We start from the raw sequence: 20,513 nt of genomic DNA on the forward strand, positions 1-20,513 counted from the left end.
CTTTTTTCCTACTGTTACTGGGTTTTAAACAAATTTAATCAACAACAGCACTTTAGTGGTGTTTGTGAAGGAACAATTTTTAAAAAGTCCATCAGCTATTTGGCAACGTGTTACCATCTTTAATCACCGCTGTCACCAGACTGACCGCTTTAATAATCATTGAGCTGTGTAAAGAGTAATTCAAACACGAGTGTGTGTCTGTGCTCCCCTTCCTCCTTTTCTGGTTTCTTTGTTTGCCTCCCTCTACTGTAGGGCCTGCCAGACTGCTGAGCTCAGCCAGCAGGGGGTAAGGCTGTGGAAGGGCAGGGAGCGTGACAGGGGGGGGAGAAATCAGATGATTGAAGGCAACCTTTCGGCATCTGTTCTGAGGGACGTATGAATTAATGATGGCGGGGGCAGCTGATCAGAATTTAGCTAATGGAGGAGGAGGAGTCCCACTGGGACCAGGGCTTCCCCCAATCTGGGCTGAAAAAAGGCCTTGAAAATGGTGTTGTGTGCAGGCCATCTATTTTCTGGCCATGATCAGACCATGACATGTTCAGAGTGTTTTGTTGAAGCACATAATGTGGATGATCTCAGAACGTTGGAGTCAGGAACAGTTAAAGCAGTCTGCAGGATGATCTTATGATGTTGCAGACAAATCCAGTGACACACTTCATGGAGGAAAAAGCCACAACATAAACAACATTTCTGCAGATTTCTCTGGTTACGCTTGCTCCTGTGTCTGCATACGACTGTTGGAGCCTGTCTTTGTTTGTCAAGGGTACCTCCCCCGCCTGATGTAGCTAATCTGCTATGCTACTAATGAGTCTATTGAAGATAATTTGCATAACAAATTCACATCTTCAAGAGGACAACAGAGAGAAGGGAGCACTTGACACTGGTCTATGAACTCCGGGCACACTGTCCTGCCTTACATCGTTACCCTACACATGCACACTTTCCTTGCAATCACAGGCTCACTCTTGGAGGAGAGGGCGATGTTGGCGAGTCTGATGCAGCCGGTGAGAGGTGTTATATGTAATTACACTCAACAGTTCAGTTGTAAGTCTGTTCTTTCCTTTACCAGGGCAATAAGTGATAAGTAATGTGAAACAAATTCCATTTGGTTTATTCAACCTAACGGTGTAATCAGATGGTCTTCATACTGCATACAATATTATATTTTTATTTTCTATTTTAAACAACCTGTTGTTTGCATAAAGCCTGTTTAAAATGTCCCTTCTTGCATTTATTTGTATAAAAGTTTTGTTACTTTCTAAATGAACAAATTCTTTCTTCTTTTTGACTGTACTGTTCTGGCATTTGACTGGGAGAGTTACTTTAACAGCAAATTCCCCCTCTGTGGTACAGTAAAGTTAATCTTATCTATCGATCTGATCTGATCTGATCTTACACGTTTGTCTGACAAAATGGGACAGGATGGCAAGAAATAATGTGATTTACTGCAAGTATGACTGGATTATCAGCTAAGACTTTGGATATCTGCAGAGCCACCTGGCACTGGCACATTCCTCCTCCTGTCTGTCATTGACACATCTGACCCACTCTCTACTCATCTGTGGATGGTTACGGAGGTCACGCAGCAGGGATACCAGAGTTATTTCTGGAGCTCATCACGGTCGGGGATGTCAGAGACGTAAGATCTGAGGGCATGTCCATCTGAGATATCTGGAGCAAAGACATTGGTGGCCCGTGACCTTAACTTTGACCTTAGTCCGCTTTGATTTTCCCTGAATCTTTACCTTGCAACTGTCACCGCCATCATTTCTTTCTGTATGATGTCATTTATCAACTGGAAACTTTCTGGATGTAATCTATGTATTTAACAAATATAATCTACACGGATTCATGGCTGCTGTGAAATACCTGCAAATCCCCCTATTCAACGCTTATTGTTAGATATTATCCTCCAGACCCTGCAAACATCCTGAGGCCAAACCACACACAGATGTCCAATAAAATAAACTGGTTATAGATGGGAAAGCTGTCAGCTCATTACTGTGGACGGAACCATGCTGTGTTTGCTTGTGTTAAACACTGAAGTAACAATTATACACCTTAGCCCAGCTATGCAGCGCTGGATCCTGAAATTACAACTAAAGGAGGAGTCTCCTTGTGATAGATTCACAGAGTAAAAGGTGGCCTGTCCGAGAGCTTTAAAAAAAAATACAAGGGTAAATGCTCTATATACAAATTCCATCCGCAGTGGTACGCTACTGGATTTTGTGTGGCGTAATCACAGGACCTAAAAAAAGGAAAGTCACCATCTGGGCTGGGTTCGGTAATTACAGGTTGACTGTTATTAAGTTGCCCAGGATGACCTCTGAACTGAGAGGATTTAAACTGGTCTGCCTCACAGTGTGTATGGGGTAGGGCGGCCAAGGTGAAGTTCCATCGCGCATTGACTGAGGCTGTGACACAAGCACTGCTAAACAGCTGCTGAACTTTACTGTGAGTAATCCTGCAGCCACCGGTATAGGAGAATAAACGCTGCACAGCTTGAATCCCACGTTTGGATAAACGAATTAGAGGCAGTTAATCTGAGATTCAGTCAGAAGGAGTTGAAACACAAAAAACAGAAAAATGTATTTTACACATTTGGGATAGTGCACGTTAATTTGTCAACTTCAGAGTTCTTAGAAGCTATTTGTTCTTGGTTTTTTCACGCTAAACTGGCTATGTACTAATTATAGGGGAGGAAATATTTGATTATGATAATTATCCTAAACCGTCCACATATGACTTTATTCATTTAAAAATTCCCACAGTCACACCACAGACATTGGCCACGGCTTTTCTTATTCGCTGTAATCTTGGAACTGGATTGCAGAAATAAATGATTCAGCTGAAAGGCTTCAGTGATTTGTATTTGAGGGACTGGCCCAAGATGAGAAGGCAAGAAGGACAAATTCTAGAGAATTCATCTGTTTCACAGATTGCACAAACAACTTTTTACTCTCTTTAATTATTTTTTCATTCTGTTTGAGGACAACATCAGCATTTATCTTAGCACAAAGGTTGAAACCCACCTGCAAGACTAGCGACATATCATCAAACCTGTCCTTGCTCATTTGCATGTTTTCTCTAATTTGTTTAATCTCCTGATAAAGCCATTAAGAAAGCATGTGGAAAACCAAGTGAAAACAAATAAAATAACCGCTTTCTAACCACCTAGAAACAACCTTCGGAAAAGCTGTCTCTCTTGGCAAATGGGGAAAAACTGAGGTCACATTGTCCATTAAATGTCTTTAGGCTGAAAGAAAAATGCCTCTGAATTTTTAATTACAGATAAAAGGTCCCTGTGTTTCTTTAAAGATGTCCTGATCCCCAATTTACCGGATCTAATTCCTCATAAATAGAGTCAAAGTTTTCCAGATCCAAACCCTCCTCTGCTGATGTGACTGTGAACAGGGATATCCATGTTATTATTTGTGTGGGGTCAGAAAATCCCAGCTGGTAATTAGTCCCAGCACTCTTTTCACATATTATAACACCTTCAGGTTGCAAAAATGCAGCAGGAAATCTGCTGACGCACAAAAAACCTCTGGTTTAATGACACCCCCCCACTGCCTGTTCATTAATGGGCGCCGCTGCTAATTTAGAGCAGCTTGAAGAAACTGAGCAGAATCTCTTAAAAGTTCTCGGATTATATTTAGGGATGCAGGCGGACGTGACTTCTGCCTTCCAGATGATCTGGAGGAGAAATGATCTGAGCGCTCTAAAGTGTCAGCTGGAGGAAGTGACAACTGGGCAGAAAAGGCCCCCGGGTAGAAAAATAGTCCACCCACAGGAGCAGGTTGGCCTTTCTCAGGTTTCACCGTTTCGACGCAGAATGCTTCCAGAGCATGCCGATCCACAGATCCAGCTTCAAAGGCCTAGAAATAAACAGGCCAGACGACTGCGAGGGACGTTTCAGGATGTGTCTGCCTTTGCGCGCCGATGGTGTGAAACCTAAAGCTCTGGCAGCGACTCTACAATGCGAGGATGACAGGCAGCCCGTGACTGGGAATTTCAGAGGTCAGGGTTGGGATTCCCTCTATCGGGGTGTCTTTGTGACAGAGGAATGTAAGGAAGGAGTTAACGGATATGAGCGGCTTTATAGACTTTAGCAGCTGCTGCTACGGAGGAACTAAATACCAAGTTTAGAAACATGTAGAGCCGAGGCTCATCTCCGTCAACAGGATGTCCCAGAAAGACCAAGAATATATGGACTTGTGTTACATGTGAGGGTGAATTTGCATGACAAAGGAGATCAATCTTTCTTTAAAGATGCACAATATGTACAATGTATGGGACTATATTGGGGATTAAATTTGCAGACAGATTAAAGTCAGGGATGAGCACAGCTTCAGCAGATATGGGACAGCACGTGCACACTCAGGTATCCGTTACAGCCAGTCTGAGGACGGCCCGGGTGCAGAATGGAGGTGGCGTCGCTGATGGTTTTATGCCGTTTATATCCGCTGCTGAGCGGAAGGGCCGCGCTGACGGACAGGATGGGGTTTCCTCTGTGTAAACACCCTCGTACCTGGCACGGCCCGAGCATACTCCCAGGCACACACCAACCCCTGTCACTGTGTTTAGTTAACAAAATCATATTAATCGAGTCGTCCATGACATTTATCCCACTGCACTTCTTTTCACCGTTGTTAATCTCTGACTACCCATCCAGAATTCCTGCCGGATTAAATCCACACTGCCGGATGAGTTATGGATGTGGGCAGCTGTCATGACCTGTAGTCTTGTTAAAAAAAGTGAACCTTTTTTATGTCAAACAATTTCTTATAAACTAGTAAATACCACCATCAATCTATAGCTGGTGCTAACTGAACAGCAGATGTAGGGTTGCCTTCTTATTTACACTTTAACTAAAGATGTGCACGTGGTGGCATTAAAATATTGATCCTCGATTTAGCTCCAATTCCTTGATCTCTGTGAGACATTTCCAAATCTACAGAAAACAACTTTAAATCAGAATATCTTATAAGCATTGATATCATGGTTCTAGAATTTGAGGCTGATACAGCAAAAACTATGAATACATTAGTAATTTGAATATTTGCGCAACATCTGGGGGGAAAATGGCACAGCATTTTTGGCAACTACTGTATCAGTTTAGCAGTCAAACCAAGGGAATCCCTACAATAAGAACTCTCGAACATCAATGTAAGACTGAGGGTCAAGTCAGACTGATGCTGTCTTCAAGGAGGTAAGTGGAGTGCACACACTCACTGATGTGCCTTTATTTTCCATTAGCACAGCCTCACATTAACCCTGACAAGGAATTTATGCCTCAAATTAACCTCAGTTCTTTCCCTTTCCCCTGAAACGTAATGGTCTGATAATAAAGCTGCGGGGCGTGTCTGGTGGGGACCCCACAGCGTGAGTGCGAAGACCCCACATGAGTTGGAAAACACACAAACATACTCTGTCTCTGCACCTCTGTGAGTGTGTGACCCCTGAGTCAGGAGAGCATGACAAATCAGACCTGCAGGCATCTCTGCATTGCCTCCTTGCTGCCTCATCCTATAGTTTCAGATGACACATCAGAAGTGGAAGGACACTTCCATTGTCCAGACAATGCTGCATCACTTTTCCATATAGGAAAATAGATCTTAAAAGGGGGATGTAACAAATCCCTGTTGTCTAATCTGTTAAAGAGATGTTTAAAAATGCTAAATGCAAAAGTTAAGTTATGCCCCAGGACATCTGCATCAAACTCATTAGTCGAACTGTGAAGGACCAGCTGAGCTTTTTGGTCTCTGACAGTTCGCAGAAGCTAAAAGCAGCTTAGAAATGCCAACAGAGCTAAAACAAAGACAAAACCCGCCGTAGTTGACAAACTAAATCTGGAGGTACGATGGGCCGTGTGGATTCTAGTCCAGACAACGTTTCTATACGTAGCTCGTAGCCCGACTCACCTCTAAAAAGAACGTATCCATTTTAAGTGGTGCCCGACCCTCCGTCCCTTTGTAGTCTGAGTTCAGGGTACCAGAGAGGAGGAGGAGAGGAAGCTGTATTCCCAAAAGATTTCCATCCGCGTCGGGGAGATAAACTCAACTCTTCTTGTCGTTCGCCTTCACAGACGTTCTAATGCTCAGGGACGAGTCATTCCGTTGTTCTTTTTTAGGGTGTACGGCGGAGTTTGAAGCGTCCCGGGGAAGAAGTGCAGAGCAGCTCCGTTTCTGCTGCCGACTCGATTCAATGAAGCCGGCACATTATGCGGAGGGGGCGGGGCCCGATGAGTCAAGGACCGCCCCCTCAGCATACGCCCTCTTTCTAATCTACAAAGAGCCTGATGGTTTTCCGGGAAGTACACATTAAAGATTCAACTGGATAAATATATAAACATTCTTCTTATTTCCGGGGTCAAAAGAAACATTTAAACAACGCTAACTTCATTTATCTTTATCCCGGAATGTGTATTTCAATGTTTAACTCGTCCTTTTTAAAATTCGCATTGGCCGTGAAACCAAAATAGATGTACAGTAAACAGTAAATGCTTACTGTTCTTAGTTCAAAATCGATAGTGTATCACTTATGTTATTCATTAGTATTACTTTATGTTTTGTCCACAAACGCAATATTATTTACTTCTGCATTTTAGAACTATACAGATCTCTGTTTCCTTAGTATTATAATAAAGGGTTTATATTATGTATCCATAATTGTGCCATAGTTTATAATGAAGTGCTACTGGGTTGTTTCATATGTAGTTACGGGATGTACTGTAATAGTACTATAATTACATTGTAAACTCTTACATAAATATTAAGATCTAGACTATTTTAAAATCCATTACTCCTTGCCCCCCGAACTTTAACTGCAATGATATACATTTGACTTTAAATTCACAAAGTAAAATCTTTGGAAAAACAAACAATAGAGTTGCTCTGATTGGAAATAAGGTCATTTGCTCTGAGAAAAACACTGTAATACGAAAGCTTTAATGTACATTTGTTAAAGTAAGTTGGGTTTTTTCTGTGGTTTTCCAAATACAAAAAATAATAAGTCTTGAATAATGAGGTTAGGGGCAGCTTTAATGGAAACAAACTAATCATTGTTCTTAAGCCTGTAAGGACTTTAGGAGAATAACACATGAACAATTCTTCAAACAGAGAAGAATTTAAGTGTGCCAGCACTGGCATAGTGAGCTTTTTATGTACGAGCAGTCACATCTCAGGTGATTCGGCCTTAATCATTAAAACGGGGATGGATGCCAGTTCTAGCTCAGTACAGCCACGGGGATCTGCTGAGGACATTCCACATTTGCGCCAAATAAACATTATAATCTGTCTGTTTTCCAAGACCAAATAATACTGGATGAACTAGGAGAGACTAATTTGACCTCTAATTGTGCAACTGTGGATAATCATCAGCTGGGGCGTTCACTTAGAACTCCATACAGTCATAATGATGGCCAGAGGGTGTGTGTGTCTGTGTGTCTGTGTGTGTGTGTGTGTGTGTCTGTGTCCGTGTCTGTGTGTGCTTCTGCACCCAGGTAGCGACTGACAGTTGGATGACCATTCCATGCTGGTGTATAAACCAGTTTGACGATGCAGAAGGGAGCTGGACACGTGAGGGATTGTGTATACGGTGGTCTAATGGAGACACAGAGTCTGTTCTGACCCCCCCTCTGGTAGACGACACCTCAGGCAAAGTCACTCAGCTGGGATGACAGGCCCTTTTGCTGCCTCGTGTCTGATATTGGGTAAACTGGGTTTTGGCACGTGATGGATGCTCCTATCGACAACTGATGATGACGATGGTTAGATTATGTAACAGCCACCCACCCGTGAAGTGAACTAAGCTAAATTACAAATCAAACCATTGATCACTACTCATTTACATGATTATGGAACTTCTATCTTCACTTAAATGTCAAGCTAAATAAAATGTGAAAGTCCATAATTAGGCTGCTATTCAGCTGCAAGCACTGCATTTTATGAAACTACCAATAAATTAACGAGGTAAACTGGAATTCACCAGCTGATATAAGGTTATACACTACATGGGCTTTTGCCAACTGGAATAACGTTTTTAAACCACGTTACCCACTGTGTTTGTATCTACAACCTACAAGGAAGGAAAAGTGAAAGCTTGTGATTCTGAAGTCTTTTCTGAGCTCAGTCTGATTTGTGTGTAACCGGTAGAACTGCAGCAGGGCAGAAAATTCTGTAAAATCTTTTTTTTTTCATATATAACTGATATTTATCTTGCTTACTGGAGGGAGGACAGAACAGAACTGGGGATGGATGAGATGAAAGTGGAACCTATAATTGCACAAACCTGAGCCCATCTTTATCAGATCATTCTCACGGGAAACATCAGATTCGTGTGTAAATATGGTCGATTACAAATCCTGGTGGCACATTGATTCAATTATGTGTCTGTTCCTGGAACACCGCAGAGTCAACAGGTCTCTCACTGAAAACATTACTCACACCTCTGCCAACAAATTCAGGCTGGCTGGACAAAAATACTCCGAAAGTGGCAATGATTCACCCTTTAATCCATCATCCATCAGTGCTCACTTCAATTACTGCTTTTCCCCCAAGATGCGTGTAAAAGTAACATTTTTCCAATTTTTACTTTCAATATAAAAATTGTAAATGTAAATATTTAACGTAAAAAGGAATCAGTGGGGGTGCAACCAGAAAATGTGTACCGGTACATGGAATGTGGGTCACATGCAGGATGGAAAAAAATTCAGATGAGTGACTGATGAGACAAATGTCATTAAAAATATTCATGTTTGATTAAACATACGCTCTAATGTTGAATTTGGCATAAGGAGGCTCTCCATCAGCTTGACCTCTGTGGGTTCAGCAGCATCCAAGTCTAGAATGAACAATAAATTTGTCCACACACAATCCTGCTCAGGAATTCCTGCACCACAGACACACAACATTCTTGAGTTGGAAGATAGAGGGCCAGCTTTCACGCTTCCCAGGCTCCTCCATCAGCTTCCTGTTTGTTTATAGATCTTCTGGTTCCAGTGCTCCCACAGTGTCAGTGCACTCTAACAGACCTTATTACATAAGGAGATGTGGAAATCAGACACATCAGACTGCTGAGTTCGGAAATACCATAAATGCACCTTTGCATTTTCACTGGGATGTTATTGTTTATTGTTCAGCTTCTCAGAATACCCCGCAGATGAGTTAGCATCAGTTATGCATCACCCATTCAGAGCCTGAGAAAACAGGGGGCACATTTCTCATGGCATCCTGAACTCACAACTGATAAGGAGACCTGTAAGCGCTGCCTCATGTCATATGATTCACATGTGTGAATCACACGTCTAGTGTTCTACTCATCTCCTACGTCATCACACCACAGCTTTCCTTATGAGGAAGACAGCAATTTTCCTCTTTGGTAGAAAACGTCATAAACAACCACCATTACAGTAACTTATTAGGCTTAATGGATTAGAGTGCACGTGGCAGTCTGTGGATTTTCCCCCAGATTTAACTGGTTTGCTTTCATATATAGAAATCATGATATTGCCAGTCAGAAATTTATAGTAATAACATTGGTTCTGTTAAGCTAAATCTCATTTTTGTCTGCATCATGAATATGCATGAATAATGTAGTATGGAAACAATACAGTACTTTATACCCCTTTGTGTAATGTAAAGCATAAATCCCCTTCAGCTGGAGTGTGTGCGTGTGTGTGTGTGTGTGTGTGTGTGTGTTTCTGCATGCACCTTATTCCACCAGAAACAACAAAGAGGTCCTCTTTTGGTGGTGGTGGTGGGCGCTCAATCAAATTACAGCCTCTGGAGAGATGACATCATGGAGGTGACGCCCAACCCTGGGGTGAATATTCTGCTGTCTTCCATCACATTTTGGATCAGCCATTCCAATTGCATTAGGTAGGCCTGGTCTTTACCTTGATGTAGTCATTAAATATGATGACTATGGTATGTTTCCAGTTAGATCCAGAGCCTGTAGATCCTATACTGCTCAACAGGAACCTGATCATATCTGCTAGTGTGTAATTTCAATGACGAGTGCTGAACAGTCTCTATTTGTATTAGACTCTGTCACTTCCTTTAGACTTTGAGATTAGCGACTATAGTAGCTCAGTCAATTCCCTTGGTTCCCGTGGTTTTTCTGTGGTTTGTGCACCCATTTCCCACATACCCTGAGATTTTATGATGGGGCCACTGTCTCATAACTAAATTATAGGCCCTTGTGTGTCATTCCTCCTCTCATTCCCAGGACTGTTAACAGTGTCTGACAGTGGGCTAATGAGCCACAGAGCCAGAACATTTCTACTATCTGCCGTTCAGATCTGAGTGCTGCCCCCACCCTCAATCAATCTAAAAGGGAGACTAATGGAGAAAAGAGTCTGTGCAGGAGAGTCTGTGTAGAAACCCAGTCCAGTTGACATAGAAAACTACCTTGGATATACATGCAATGAACAAGATGAACTAAAAAAATTAAAAAAGGTTTAATACATCTGAAAAAGCTCTCATGTGTACATGGCAACACTGGGTTATGCTGGAAACCTTTTATCAACATTGGCTTCAATAATGATGCACGTATAATCACTTTATAAATCAATGTTTTCAAGAACAATTCTTTACCAAATACACTTTTCGTAACAAAAAAGCCTTTATCCATTTATTACAATCATGTAGTTTAGTATATTTATAGAAAATGAATTAGACAAAATATTTGTTTATTTAAGTTCCATATACATTTTATTTGCAGAACGTAGTAATTTATTACATTTTTGTTGTAAATACCAAACCTATCACTTTAGTTCTCCTTAAAGAATCAGAGCTCCCTCTAGTGGGGAATATGCATTTCGTTATTGTAGCGTTTTTAGTGTCAACAGCAACAAAGAACTAGCATGAAGAAGTATAGATTATCACTTACTGTTTTAAACAAAACCGTCGCCAAATATGCATATAATTATTAGCATTTTAATGCCATTATTTTTGCATTTAAATTCCAATAGGTTGACTCAATTAACGAAGTAAAATATTTATAGGTCTAATAGACCAGTTGCTTAATCGGTGTTTTTTTTTTATAATTATGACTAAAAAATGCGAACAAGTATTGACGAATGATCCAAAATACACTTTGAGATGCTAATTTGGGAAGCGCTCCCCTTACTTTAACTTATAGTTCCACCCCGGGTCGTCAAGGTTGCAGTGAATTTGGCGGGCTTTAGGACCCGCCGAGGGCTCGTGACACTCACATCACATGACGATGTTGTGGGAGCGGGCACCAACAAAAGCGACCCTGCAGCGCGACGCATCTCTGAGCTGCAATCAGCAAAATCACTGAAATAAGACCGCGCCGTCACCAGAGGAGTGCAGCATGAATTGGCTTTAGCTCCAGCGCGCGTAGAAAGGTGGCGGATATGGCTGCCGGCGTCCTGCTCTACGTCACAGTGGCCAGTTTAGCTGCCAGTGGAAGCTTGGTAAAATGAAACAAAAAAATGCGGCGTGAAAAAGTAAAAAAAAAAAAACCACGCCTTTTCCTTGATTTCGGCATGGGAGGAGTCAGAGCAGTGCAAAATTCAAACTTCCATAAATGTTTTCCTCTGTTGCAGGTCTGTGGGATGAGGTCATTCTCCATAGACTACAAAAACAACTGTTTCCTTAAAGATGGGAAACCATTTCAATACATCTCAGGCAGCATCCACTACTCCAGAATCCCGCGAGACTACTGGAAGGACCGGCTCCTGAAGATGTACATGACTGGCCTGAATGCCATCCAAGTGTAAGATCAGCCTCCTGCAGGCCTCCACACACATCTACACACCTGCTCTTCAACTCATCAATGCATGTCCGCTCAGATACGTCCCCTGGAACTTCCACGAAACAGCAGAGGGGGTTCCCAACTTCACAGGAGGGCGAGATCTGGAGTATTTTTTGCATCTGGCCAACCAGACGGGTCTGCTGGTCATCCTGCGGCCGGGGCCGTACATCTGTGCAGAATGGGAAATGGTGAGGCAGAAACTGTCGTGGAGACAACGTCAACACACTAAACACTTCCAATGTCCCCACTCCCCAGGGTGGTCTGCCAGCATGGCTACTCCAGAAACCAAACATCATCCTCCGCACGGCCGACACAGGTACTGTATGACCTGCACCTCTAGTCTTTTCTTTGGGCATCATATTAACGCACTGCTGGCCTGTTTGCACCAGATTATATCCAGGCGGTCAGCAACTGGCTCACTGTCCTGCTGCCCAGAATGAAACCGTGGCTGTATATCAACGGGGGCAACATCATCTCAGTCCAGGTAGAGAAATCAGTCATCACTCAGGCTTTTTAGAGTTTAATTAACCGTCTTCGCCAACAGGTGGAAAATGAATATGGGAGTTATTTTGCCTGTGACTACAACTACATGCGTCACTTGAGGACACTGTTCCGCTGGTTTCTGGGTGAAGAGACGGTCCTGTTCACAACAGATGGGAACACAGACAGGGAAATGACCTGTGGGACGCTGGAGGGATTATACGCCACCATAGACTTTGGAACAGGTTGCCGTAATGATTAACGCCTCAGCATCATCAACATTCACAGCAGGGGACATTTAAAGTCGCAACATTTCTCTCCCAACGCAGAGAACAACGTAACCGATGCCTTCGGCCGACAGAGACGGTTCGAGCCCTCGGGGCCCCTGGTCCGTCACCTGCAAAATCCCACCGCGTGGTAACGACTGATCGCTCATCAGTGCACGATTGTGATTGGCTTTAAATGACGCCACAGGTCAACTCGGAGTTCTACACCGGCTGGTTGGACCACTGGGGCGATCAGCACGCCGTGGTAGATTCCCGCAAGGTCAGCAGAGTGTTAGATGAAATGCTCGCGATGGGAGCCAGCGTCAACATGTACGTCTCGTCTCACACATCATCATCACATATTTGGCCGCCATGGTTATTTTATTGGCAACAAATCTGTCTAGAAGCGCCACACTTAGTTGATCCTCGCTGGCACGAATCTTTTGAGGTTTTTGTAATATTTGTGACCTTGCATGAGGGAATATATGGTGTTTTAACAGTCGAATAAATCCGTACATCTTTCTTTTCAGGTACATGTTTGAAGGAGGCACAAACTTTGGTTACTGGAACGGTAATAAAAGGATTAAAAAAGCCTTTTCACATTAGATCAGGTATCAGAACATTTGTGCGTTCACGTTTCTGCAGGTGCCGATCACGACACCAGGTTCCGCTCTGTGGTCACCAGCTACGATTACGATGCCCCCTTGTCTGAGGCAGGAGACCCCACGGAGAAGCTGTTTGCCATCAGAGACGTTATTAAGCAGGTACGGCACTGCCGCCCGCTCAGATGCATCGGTGATTTCAACACACAATCACATGATCCATGTTTCTCTCTCCAGTTTAGAGACGTTCCCTCTGGCCCGATGCCGCCGGCAACTCCAAAGTTTGCTTATGGCTTGTTGCTGATGAAAAGGGTATTGTTGCTTTTTGCCGTTTCACAACCTGATAGTACGCTGCACTTGATCTGAATTAGGAACACGTTTATAGGTCGGAAACATCAGCAGCCTGTTAGACACCCTCTGCCCCGCTGGCCCACTGGAATCCCAGTACCCTCTGACGTTTGAAAAGGTGAAGCAGGTAGGCCACTGGTTACACGCTCTAAACCTCTTGAAACATGGAAAACTTCTGGAAGGTTGCGTCTGCATCTCGTTGTGTCTATTGTGTTCAGTACTATGGGTACATGCTTTATCGGACCACGCTGCCCAGAGACCTCTCGTGGCCCACGCCGCTCCTGTCTCCGCTGAATGGGGTTCATGACCGGGCCTACGTATCCATCAATGGGGTAAGCCTCTACAATGAACCTTTGTTGTTTATTAGCCATTCAGCAAGACATTGTTTGGGTTTGGTGGAGGGGAAACATGACGGACAAAGCCTGGCGTTTTATACGATGTTCAGACTTGTGTTATGACCTTGCACTTGATAAGTGTGTGTTTGGATGTGCAGGTGTTCCAGGGCCTGCTGGAGAGAGACAACGCACTGGTAATAAACATCACCGGACAGCAGGGAGACACTGTGGACATCCTGGTGGAGAACATGGGGAGGGTGAATTTTGGCAGTAAGATCAATGACTACAAGGTAAGGAAGACCCATGACTGTGAGGAGAGACCCTTGGGTTTCTGTTTAGTCCGTTCACATTAACCGGTACCTGCATTGCAGGGCCTCGTCAGCAGCCTGATTCTGGGTAAAGACATACTGACTGACTGGAAGATCTATCCTTTGAACATTGATGGTGTCATCTCTGAAGGATGGCCTCAGTCAGACAGTCATCAGTTCGACCACCCACACAACCAGCCCACACAGGGGCCCGTTTTCTACACAGGGACCTTACAGCCCAACGGCATTGCCTGGGATACCTTTCTTAAGCTCAATGGATGGACAAAGGTAGTTCTTAGTAAAGCAATTTATTTGATAGAAATGTCTGTTCTAAAGATATCTTTGTTTTATCAGGGCCAGGTCTGGATTAATGGTATTAACCTGGGAAGATACTGGCCTTCCAGGGGCCCTCAACAGACTCTTTATGTCCCGGGACCCTTGCTCAGCGCCACCAAACCCAACAACATCACCGTGCTGGAGCTCGAGGGGGCTCCCGCGCATCTTCGGGTTCTCTTCATAGATCGTCCGCTGCTCAGTGGTCCTGACTAAACACTGAGTCTTTACTCCACCTCCCTCTATTACTCAGCCTTTTTAACTTGACTGAAACCAGCACAGTTCAGTTTACACAGCAGCTTCACTCAAATGATCATTTTCCTGTCATCTGTAAACATTCATCTAAAACAATGATTTGTGTTTTTCCCCCACCTTTTTTAGACAATAAATTATCCAGTTGGAACATAGGCGACATTAAAAAAGTTGCAATACTCTTACACCGTTTGCTTTGGCCAAAGTCGACTGGACAAGTTTTTCTCAGACAATTGCTTGCAAACACAAGCCAAATATTCTTTAGGTCTTGCCAGGAGGCGCGTTGGCTTTACGATGAGCTTGAACACAACGAGTGGTGCAGAAGGAATATTCGGAATACTGAAAAGGAATCTTGCCAAGCAAAGACTCTCCACACGACCAGCATCTACTGGCAAAGACAAAGGGGAGGCACACATTTGTTACAGACACTTTCCTCAACATTGCCTGTAATGCTTAATATAATGACGATGTATATTAATTGAGCTCAATGGACCTTACTTGACATTTGTGAGGTCGACGGCAGTCGCAGCGACTTGCTTTGCTAATCTCTTCTCAGCCGCCAGAGCTCTCTGGAATAAAATAAATGGTGAAGGTGATTAATTCAAGTGTGGGAGAACACTCAGATTTCAATATTAACTCACCTTTTCACGGTCACTCAGACAAGAGAACCTCTTCTTTTCTTCTGCCTCCAGTTCTTGTTTTTTCTTTTCCTCCTTCTGCTCTTTGTCTCGCCGTTTCCTCAAAACCTTTTGGGCTTTTTTCTTCTCCAGATGTTTGGATTGCAGCTCTGCTGTTAGCGGTCCAGGGACCTTAAGTTGGGCAAGTGTAAAAGTTTTGAAGACGAGTGCATTTAATGGACATTTTAGGTCAGTATTGTCCTCACCTGGGCCTTTTTGTAGTCATATCTGTCAGGATTGTGAGCCATGTATTTACGGAAGACGTTTCTCGTGTCTTTGTCAGGGGCAACAATATACGGCGGCTGCCCTTTTCTGTCCCTGTAAACAAATATTATAAAAACAATATTTATTCTGGCCAAAAATACTGCTTTTGTGTCACACTCCAAATACTCTTTTCACACCTGCAGGCTGGGTCTGCTCCTGCGTCCATCAGCACCCTGACAGTCTCTTTTTGTGCAGCGGCTGAGGCAACGTGCAGCAAGGTGAACCCTGACGAGTCCAGGGGCTCATTAAGCAGCGACAGAGGATTGGAGCCAGTAGAGGAGTGGCTGTCTGACTGTTCCTGCATGTCTGTTGTTTGTGTGGGTAGCTGGAGGAGTGTGTGCAGGGTGTCTACATCTCCAACTTTACATGCTGTAAACAAGGAGTCCCTCAGGCAGTATTCCACCGAATCATCAGCAGGTTCTTTAAAAAAACAAAAGGAAATTATGAAGATTACAAACACATCAAGGTGAAAGAGAATATCTAAGAGATAAGCACCAGTAGTTCCTTTTTCTTACTTTGTGTTTCTTTATTTGTCTTTGACGGTTCTTCAGTTTCGTCTCCTGTTGCAGCCTCCAACATGTCCTCTTTAATGCCATCTGCTGCCGCGTCACACAATTCTGTCAAAAAGGAACCGTAATTGAAATTTGAGAAACAGGCGTTCTACTGGATCAATAAGGATGATATACTTGAATTTCTATACAATCAACACACCCGACCTGGACTACTATGATTTTGTATTATCTTTCCCTCCTTTCTCCTCCTCCTCCTCTGATGCCTGGAGGGGCAAATTTCAGACTCACGGAGGTCCAGTGTCCCTAAAGTCACTTCTACCATCTTCAATTGGATCTCATCTCCCTCCTCTTCAGATGAAACTTGGTGTTCTGCCATGACTAGAGACAAAGAGAAAATGTTATATGCCATATTTCAGTCATCTTAAAAGAACAAAAAGCCATCTTAATTTATTAATCTTTTTTGCATTTATGCAGATTTTATGCTTATAAATTCACCTGTGTCTGGATCTGTTTTTGCCTGAGTTGCATGTTTGACTGTTTTCTTCCAGACCTTCTTAGATGGACTGAAGATTGCAGACACGTCTGTGTCTTTTCCTAAAATCAACACAATATGCACACAGTATTTATTATATCCTGGACACAGGACAACAATCAAATAACATGTTATTATCAAGGATGTCACTGAGCTTACCATAAACATGGATGGTGGAAAGCACCTCGTGTACCCTCTGTGCCTCCCGAAAAGTTGCTCTACGCGTGGCAAAAGGGATTGAGTGGATCCTTGGGTCTTTTTTGTCAAATGGTGCTGAGCGGCTACCAAAAAAAATGCTTTTGTTGTAGCTAGGGGCGCGGATGAATATCGCAGAGGCTTCCTTCAAGTGTTCAGACCAGCTAACCAGAAGATCCTGAATGTCCTGTGGAAAAGTACAACATTCCATGAAAATAATTTATACCAAATTAGAGCTTCAAAAAGAACTTTGAAAGGGAAAAAAATAAGAACATAAAACGGGAAGAAATTAAATTTAAAAACCACTCTTACCTTAACTAAGGCGGCCTCATTGTGTCGCCTCAGTGCAGCTCCTGCAGACTTTGGTGCATGACTTCGGTTTTGAGAATCCCTTAGTCCTTGAGCAGTGCCTCGCTTCGCTCTGACTGTGTATCGATGGAAGGTTTTGTGATGAAGGACTTCTTTTCTATAAAATACAAACCATTGATTGGGCTCAATGTAGAGCTAAATTGCATTTTGAGATGGATTTTGTGCTGAAGATAAAAGAGGAGTGACAAAAAAACTAGAGCTCACCCTTGGAATATAGAACCAACAAAGTGTCCTCCACCTGCCATAAGAATTGCCCACAAAGTCGTCTTATTTATGTTCTTTAAGGATGATCCTACATCTTGCTCGTCATCTGACTTAAGAGCAACAGAAACAAAATGTTATAAAAGGTTCTGTCTATACAGAGGGAACAGTACTGTCTTCATACCTCAGCAGACTTGCCCTGCAGGATGCAGCGATGCACTGATAGATACTGTCCTGCTAAGTTCTGGAAAATAAGCTTGGTGGAACGCTGGCCCATAATCAAACAGCTTTCAGGTGAGGCCTCGCTATCCGCAGCATTGCCGTCGTCGCTGTCAGCACATTCCTCACTATCAGACTCCGATCCCGAGATACTTGACACGTCACCTACAAATCAATAACTGGAAGATCAACCAATGGTGTTGACATCTCAAACAGCCTTTTGTTGCTTTCTTGTTAGAAGCCCCATAAATGTGCAGAACGCTACTTTTGCTCACCCTCTCCAGTCTTCTTCTCAAACTCTTCTGCTGTAACTGGCGACGTTCCCAGCATCTTTTGTTTCAAATTGAAACGATGCCAATCGAGCTTGTAGTGTTCCACCTAACATACCAAAGAACACATAAATGACTCAAATGGAAAAGCCAACTCCTGGGCATTACATTTATGTTAGTATGAAACAAATCTTAAGAATACCTGATCTTCACGATTAGTAAAGGTGCATCTGCAGGCTAAGCACACCATCTTGTCTGACACTTCTCTTAACAGGCTGGATTCCCGTTGTCTTTCATGTTGTATCGCTTTCGGAACTGTGTGATATACAATATTAGGACACACATCAAGATATGGATCACCAACGTCGTCACCCCTTTAGAATGTACAGCTGCAAGTCACACAAACCTGCAGGGACTGTAGCCGTGTTGCAGAGAGTTTGCAGGGCTGAGTTTACCTTCGCCAGCCCGATCAGAACTTCATCATTTGGACACAAGTCGAAAACTGAGCGCTGCTCGACTGACTTCGTCATTGTTGCTGATTTTCCTCTTCTTTAAATACTACAAAACAAATGAGCATACTCGTTTTGATGTCATCCGACACATATAGCAATAATTTCCCGTTTGACGGATATAGTTACTATCATGAGCTGACAACACTGCACAAACTCCTTTGACTTAAAAAATAAAAAAATAAAAATGCTAGCGCTACGTCAACTGACGTAACCGTGGGCACATGTAACCAGCGACCTAAAGCTCGGTAGTTGCCGTTTCATCTTTTACATCAGGTCATTTAGGGACTGTTACATGATCAGAGTGAAAGATAAATCATTCAATATACGGTAATACCTACCAGAACAGAATTTCTCTGTCTCTGAAGGAAATTCACTAGAGGCTATTGAAAGTGCAGACACAAGTACGGAAGCCCAAATGTCCCAAAAACAACGCGAAGCGCACGTTCCTCCTCCAATGTGGAAACTAATTGCGTTTAAAATATCAGCTTTGATTATAAAGCGAAACAGTGTAAAAGAAACTGTTGACAGTAACACTAAGATGATGAATTCAAAAACACACGGTTAAATAAAACACATAAATCACATATTTATACAGAAAGTTGAGTAATATTAACAAATGCTCAAAGAATAATTAGTGTAGTCAACTCATTTCAGTCTGTCTTTATTTACACGGAAACAATTACTAGGTTACAGATTACTGATTAGTAAATGTATAGGGAAAGCCATCATATCCTGTAAAGTACAAAATACAGAACAGATTTTAAATGTACAATAATTATAAAACTAAAGAAAATTTGAAATGACCGGATAGTCTGAAATGTCCAGAATTAATAAAAGATGGCCTGAAATTGACCCTGATGAATTGATTTTCTGCCTCACTGGGTTGGTTTATTGTCTATGGTCTCAATTGTTAGGTTAAAAGTTCAGAAAATACTAAATGCTTGCTGGGAAATGGCCTATTTAGAATAGAAAAGAAGGTCTTATTATTTGGGTCACGGTTACAAATAAATTACCTTGATTCACATTAAGCAAAGTACCTAGAATTTACTGAAGTTTACAAATTGGATAAACTGCAGGAAAGCAGAAAAGCATAATGTCTAATTGTAAGATTTAGATAGCTACTTCATAAATCAGATAAAGCCTTTTACAGATGAAACCCCAGAAGTATTGAAGCACATATTGCCTGTTGTTATGTTAACAATCTACTAACCCTTTAAAGCAAAAGCACTTCAAAAAAGCACTTCAAAAACATAAAAACACATTATTAGGTGAAACAGCATGCACACAAACCCAAATATTACTCAAGATACTTTAAAAAGATATCAAACATTATTTCACTTGGGTTTCCTCTGATTTCTCTTTGATTTACTTGGTACTTGGATCAGAGCTTGTGCTGTTGGCACACAAAGATAGAATTATTTAAACTACTGTGCTTGAGTACTGCTTTAGACATCCAATTTCTTCCCTCACCTGCAGTGTTAGCATTTTTGACCTCTGCTAGAGTTTCTTTGACCTCCATGATTTTAGCAGCCAGGAAACTCTCCTTGTTTGAGATGCAAGTTTTTCTTTCATGTAAATCATCATATTGACACCTAAAAACAGCAAATGTAGAATAAAATCAACTTGCCTGAGGTCACTTCAGGTCTATACAGTATACACAGCATCTTGCCTGTTCCAAGAGGGTTCACCATGCATCTGTTCAGAAAGATCGCGCTCCCTTTGCAGAAGATGACCTACTTGCTGCAACATATCCACAATTTCACCATTTTCCATAATCAGATCTAGTCTCCGCTCACTTTCTTTGGTGCTGCAAGTGAGATAGTAAAGCAAAAGCCAATGGAACAAAGTCCCTCATGTACAGTGCATTGTGATGGCATTTAGCTGAAATGTTCTTTCTTTCAAACTTAGACATCCTTGCCTCTTTCTTACTTACTGCTATACTTAAGATTTAATTTTAAAAAGTGCTGGATATGTGGAAAACATTTAAATATTTCTATTTATGCTTTATCCTCTTTACAGATGGCACTAACTTTGCCACGCTGATGCTGTACAAGT

At 42.5% G+C, this 20,513-nt stretch overlaps 3 protein-coding genes and 1 long non-coding RNA gene across 6 annotated transcripts in view; 2 read left to right on the forward strand and 2 right to left on the reverse strand.

Annotated features, from left to right (window-relative positions):
• The window catches only part of myo10l3 (myosin X, like 3), a 39,367-nt gene extending 33,166 nt beyond the window's left edge, over positions 1–6,201 (reverse strand). For both annotated transcript variants that reach the window (XM_011610539.2, XM_011610533.2), the window contains exon 1: positions 5,925–6,201. In XM_011610539.2, the coding sequence (XP_011608841.2) occupies positions 5,925–5,945 (21 nt within the window). In that variant the 5' untranslated portion in view covers positions 5,946–6,201. The remainder of the gene's footprint in view (positions 1–5,924) is intronic.
• Positions 6,202–11,226: 5,025 nt separating this feature from the next.
• glb1l (galactosidase, beta 1-like) lies at positions 11,227–14,878 on the forward strand. Its single transcript, XM_003961976.3, has 16 exons — positions 11,227–11,443; positions 11,576–11,745; positions 11,822–11,972; positions 12,040–12,100; positions 12,174–12,268; positions 12,329–12,509; positions 12,594–12,652; positions 12,739–12,860; positions 13,061–13,101; positions 13,176–13,294; positions 13,370–13,444; positions 13,518–13,607; positions 13,699–13,812; positions 13,974–14,105; positions 14,187–14,411; positions 14,478–14,878. Exons 1-16 carry the CDS (start codon positions 11,384–11,386, stop codon positions 14,670–14,672), a joined length of 1,890 nt encoding a protein of 629 aa, XP_003962025.1. The 5' UTR covers positions 11,227–11,383; the 3' UTR covers positions 14,673–14,878.
• ankzf1 (ankyrin repeat and zinc finger peptidyl tRNA hydrolase 1) lies at positions 14,416–18,898 on the reverse strand. Of its 2 annotated transcripts, none has more exons than XM_003961977.3 (16): positions 18,797–18,898; positions 18,353–18,504; positions 18,149–18,261; positions 17,953–18,055; positions 17,643–17,842; positions 17,462–17,571; positions 17,201–17,354; positions 16,853–17,075; positions 16,657–16,755; positions 16,366–16,539; positions 16,165–16,266; positions 15,787–16,069; positions 15,592–15,703; positions 15,350–15,517; positions 15,207–15,277; positions 14,416–15,093 (listed from the first exon to the last, which is right to left on the reverse strand). In XM_003961977.3, the coding sequence occupies exons 2-16, from the start codon at positions 18,474–18,476 to the stop codon at positions 14,970–14,972; spliced, it is 2,160 nt and encodes a 719-aa protein (XP_003962026.2). In that variant the 5' UTR covers positions 18,477–18,504; positions 18,797–18,898; the 3' UTR covers positions 14,416–14,969. The 2 variants fall into 2 exon arrangements, with proteins under 2 accessions (XP_003962026.2, XP_029698232.1); XM_029842372.1 differs by having other exon boundaries at positions 14,416–15,096.
• On the forward strand, positions 15,436–16,874 carry LOC115251142 (uncharacterized). Its single transcript, XR_003889698.1, has 4 exons — positions 15,436–15,574; positions 15,793–15,867; positions 15,975–16,115; positions 16,201–16,874. It is a non-coding gene; the product is annotated as an uncharacterized lncRNA (long non-coding RNA).
• Positions 18,899–20,513: the final 1,615 nt, after the last annotated feature.

Source organism: Takifugu rubripes, chromosome 1, assembly GCF_901000725.2.
Source record: "Takifugu rubripes chromosome 1, fTakRub1.2, whole genome shotgun sequence".
Taxonomy (NCBI): Eukaryota; Metazoa; Chordata; class Actinopteri; order Tetraodontiformes; family Tetraodontidae; genus Takifugu; species Takifugu rubripes.

What these genes read in the sequence shown, in the direction of transcription:
- ankzf1 (XM_029842372.1), bottom strand. Translation starts at nt 18,476, where the DNA reads ATGACGAAGTCAGTCGAGCAGCGCTCAGTTTTCGACTTGTGTCCAAAT. An exon ending in TGCAGGGCAAGTCTGCTGAG is followed by an intron (nt 17,572 to 17,642) that starts GTATGAAGACAG and finishes GTTGCTCTTAAG; the next exon opens with TCAGATGACGAGCAAGATGT. An exon ending in GGAGCAGACCCAGCCTGCAG is followed by an intron (nt 15,704 to 15,786) that starts GTGTGAAAAGAG and finishes ATTTGTTTACAG; the next exon opens with GGACAGAAAAGGGCAGCCGC.
- glb1l (XM_003961976.3), top strand. Translation starts at nt 11,384, where the DNA reads ATGGCTGCCGGCGTCCTGCTCTACGTCACAGTGGCCAGTTTAGCTGCC. An exon ending in TAGCTGCCAGTGGAAGCTTG is followed by an intron (nt 11,444 to 11,575) that starts GTAAAATGAAAC and finishes CCTCTGTTGCAG; the next exon opens with GTCTGTGGGATGAGGTCATT. An exon ending in AGCTCAATGGATGGACAAAG is followed by an intron (nt 14,412 to 14,477) that starts GTAGTTCTTAGT and finishes TTGTTTTATCAG; the next exon opens with GGCCAGGTCTGGATTAATGG.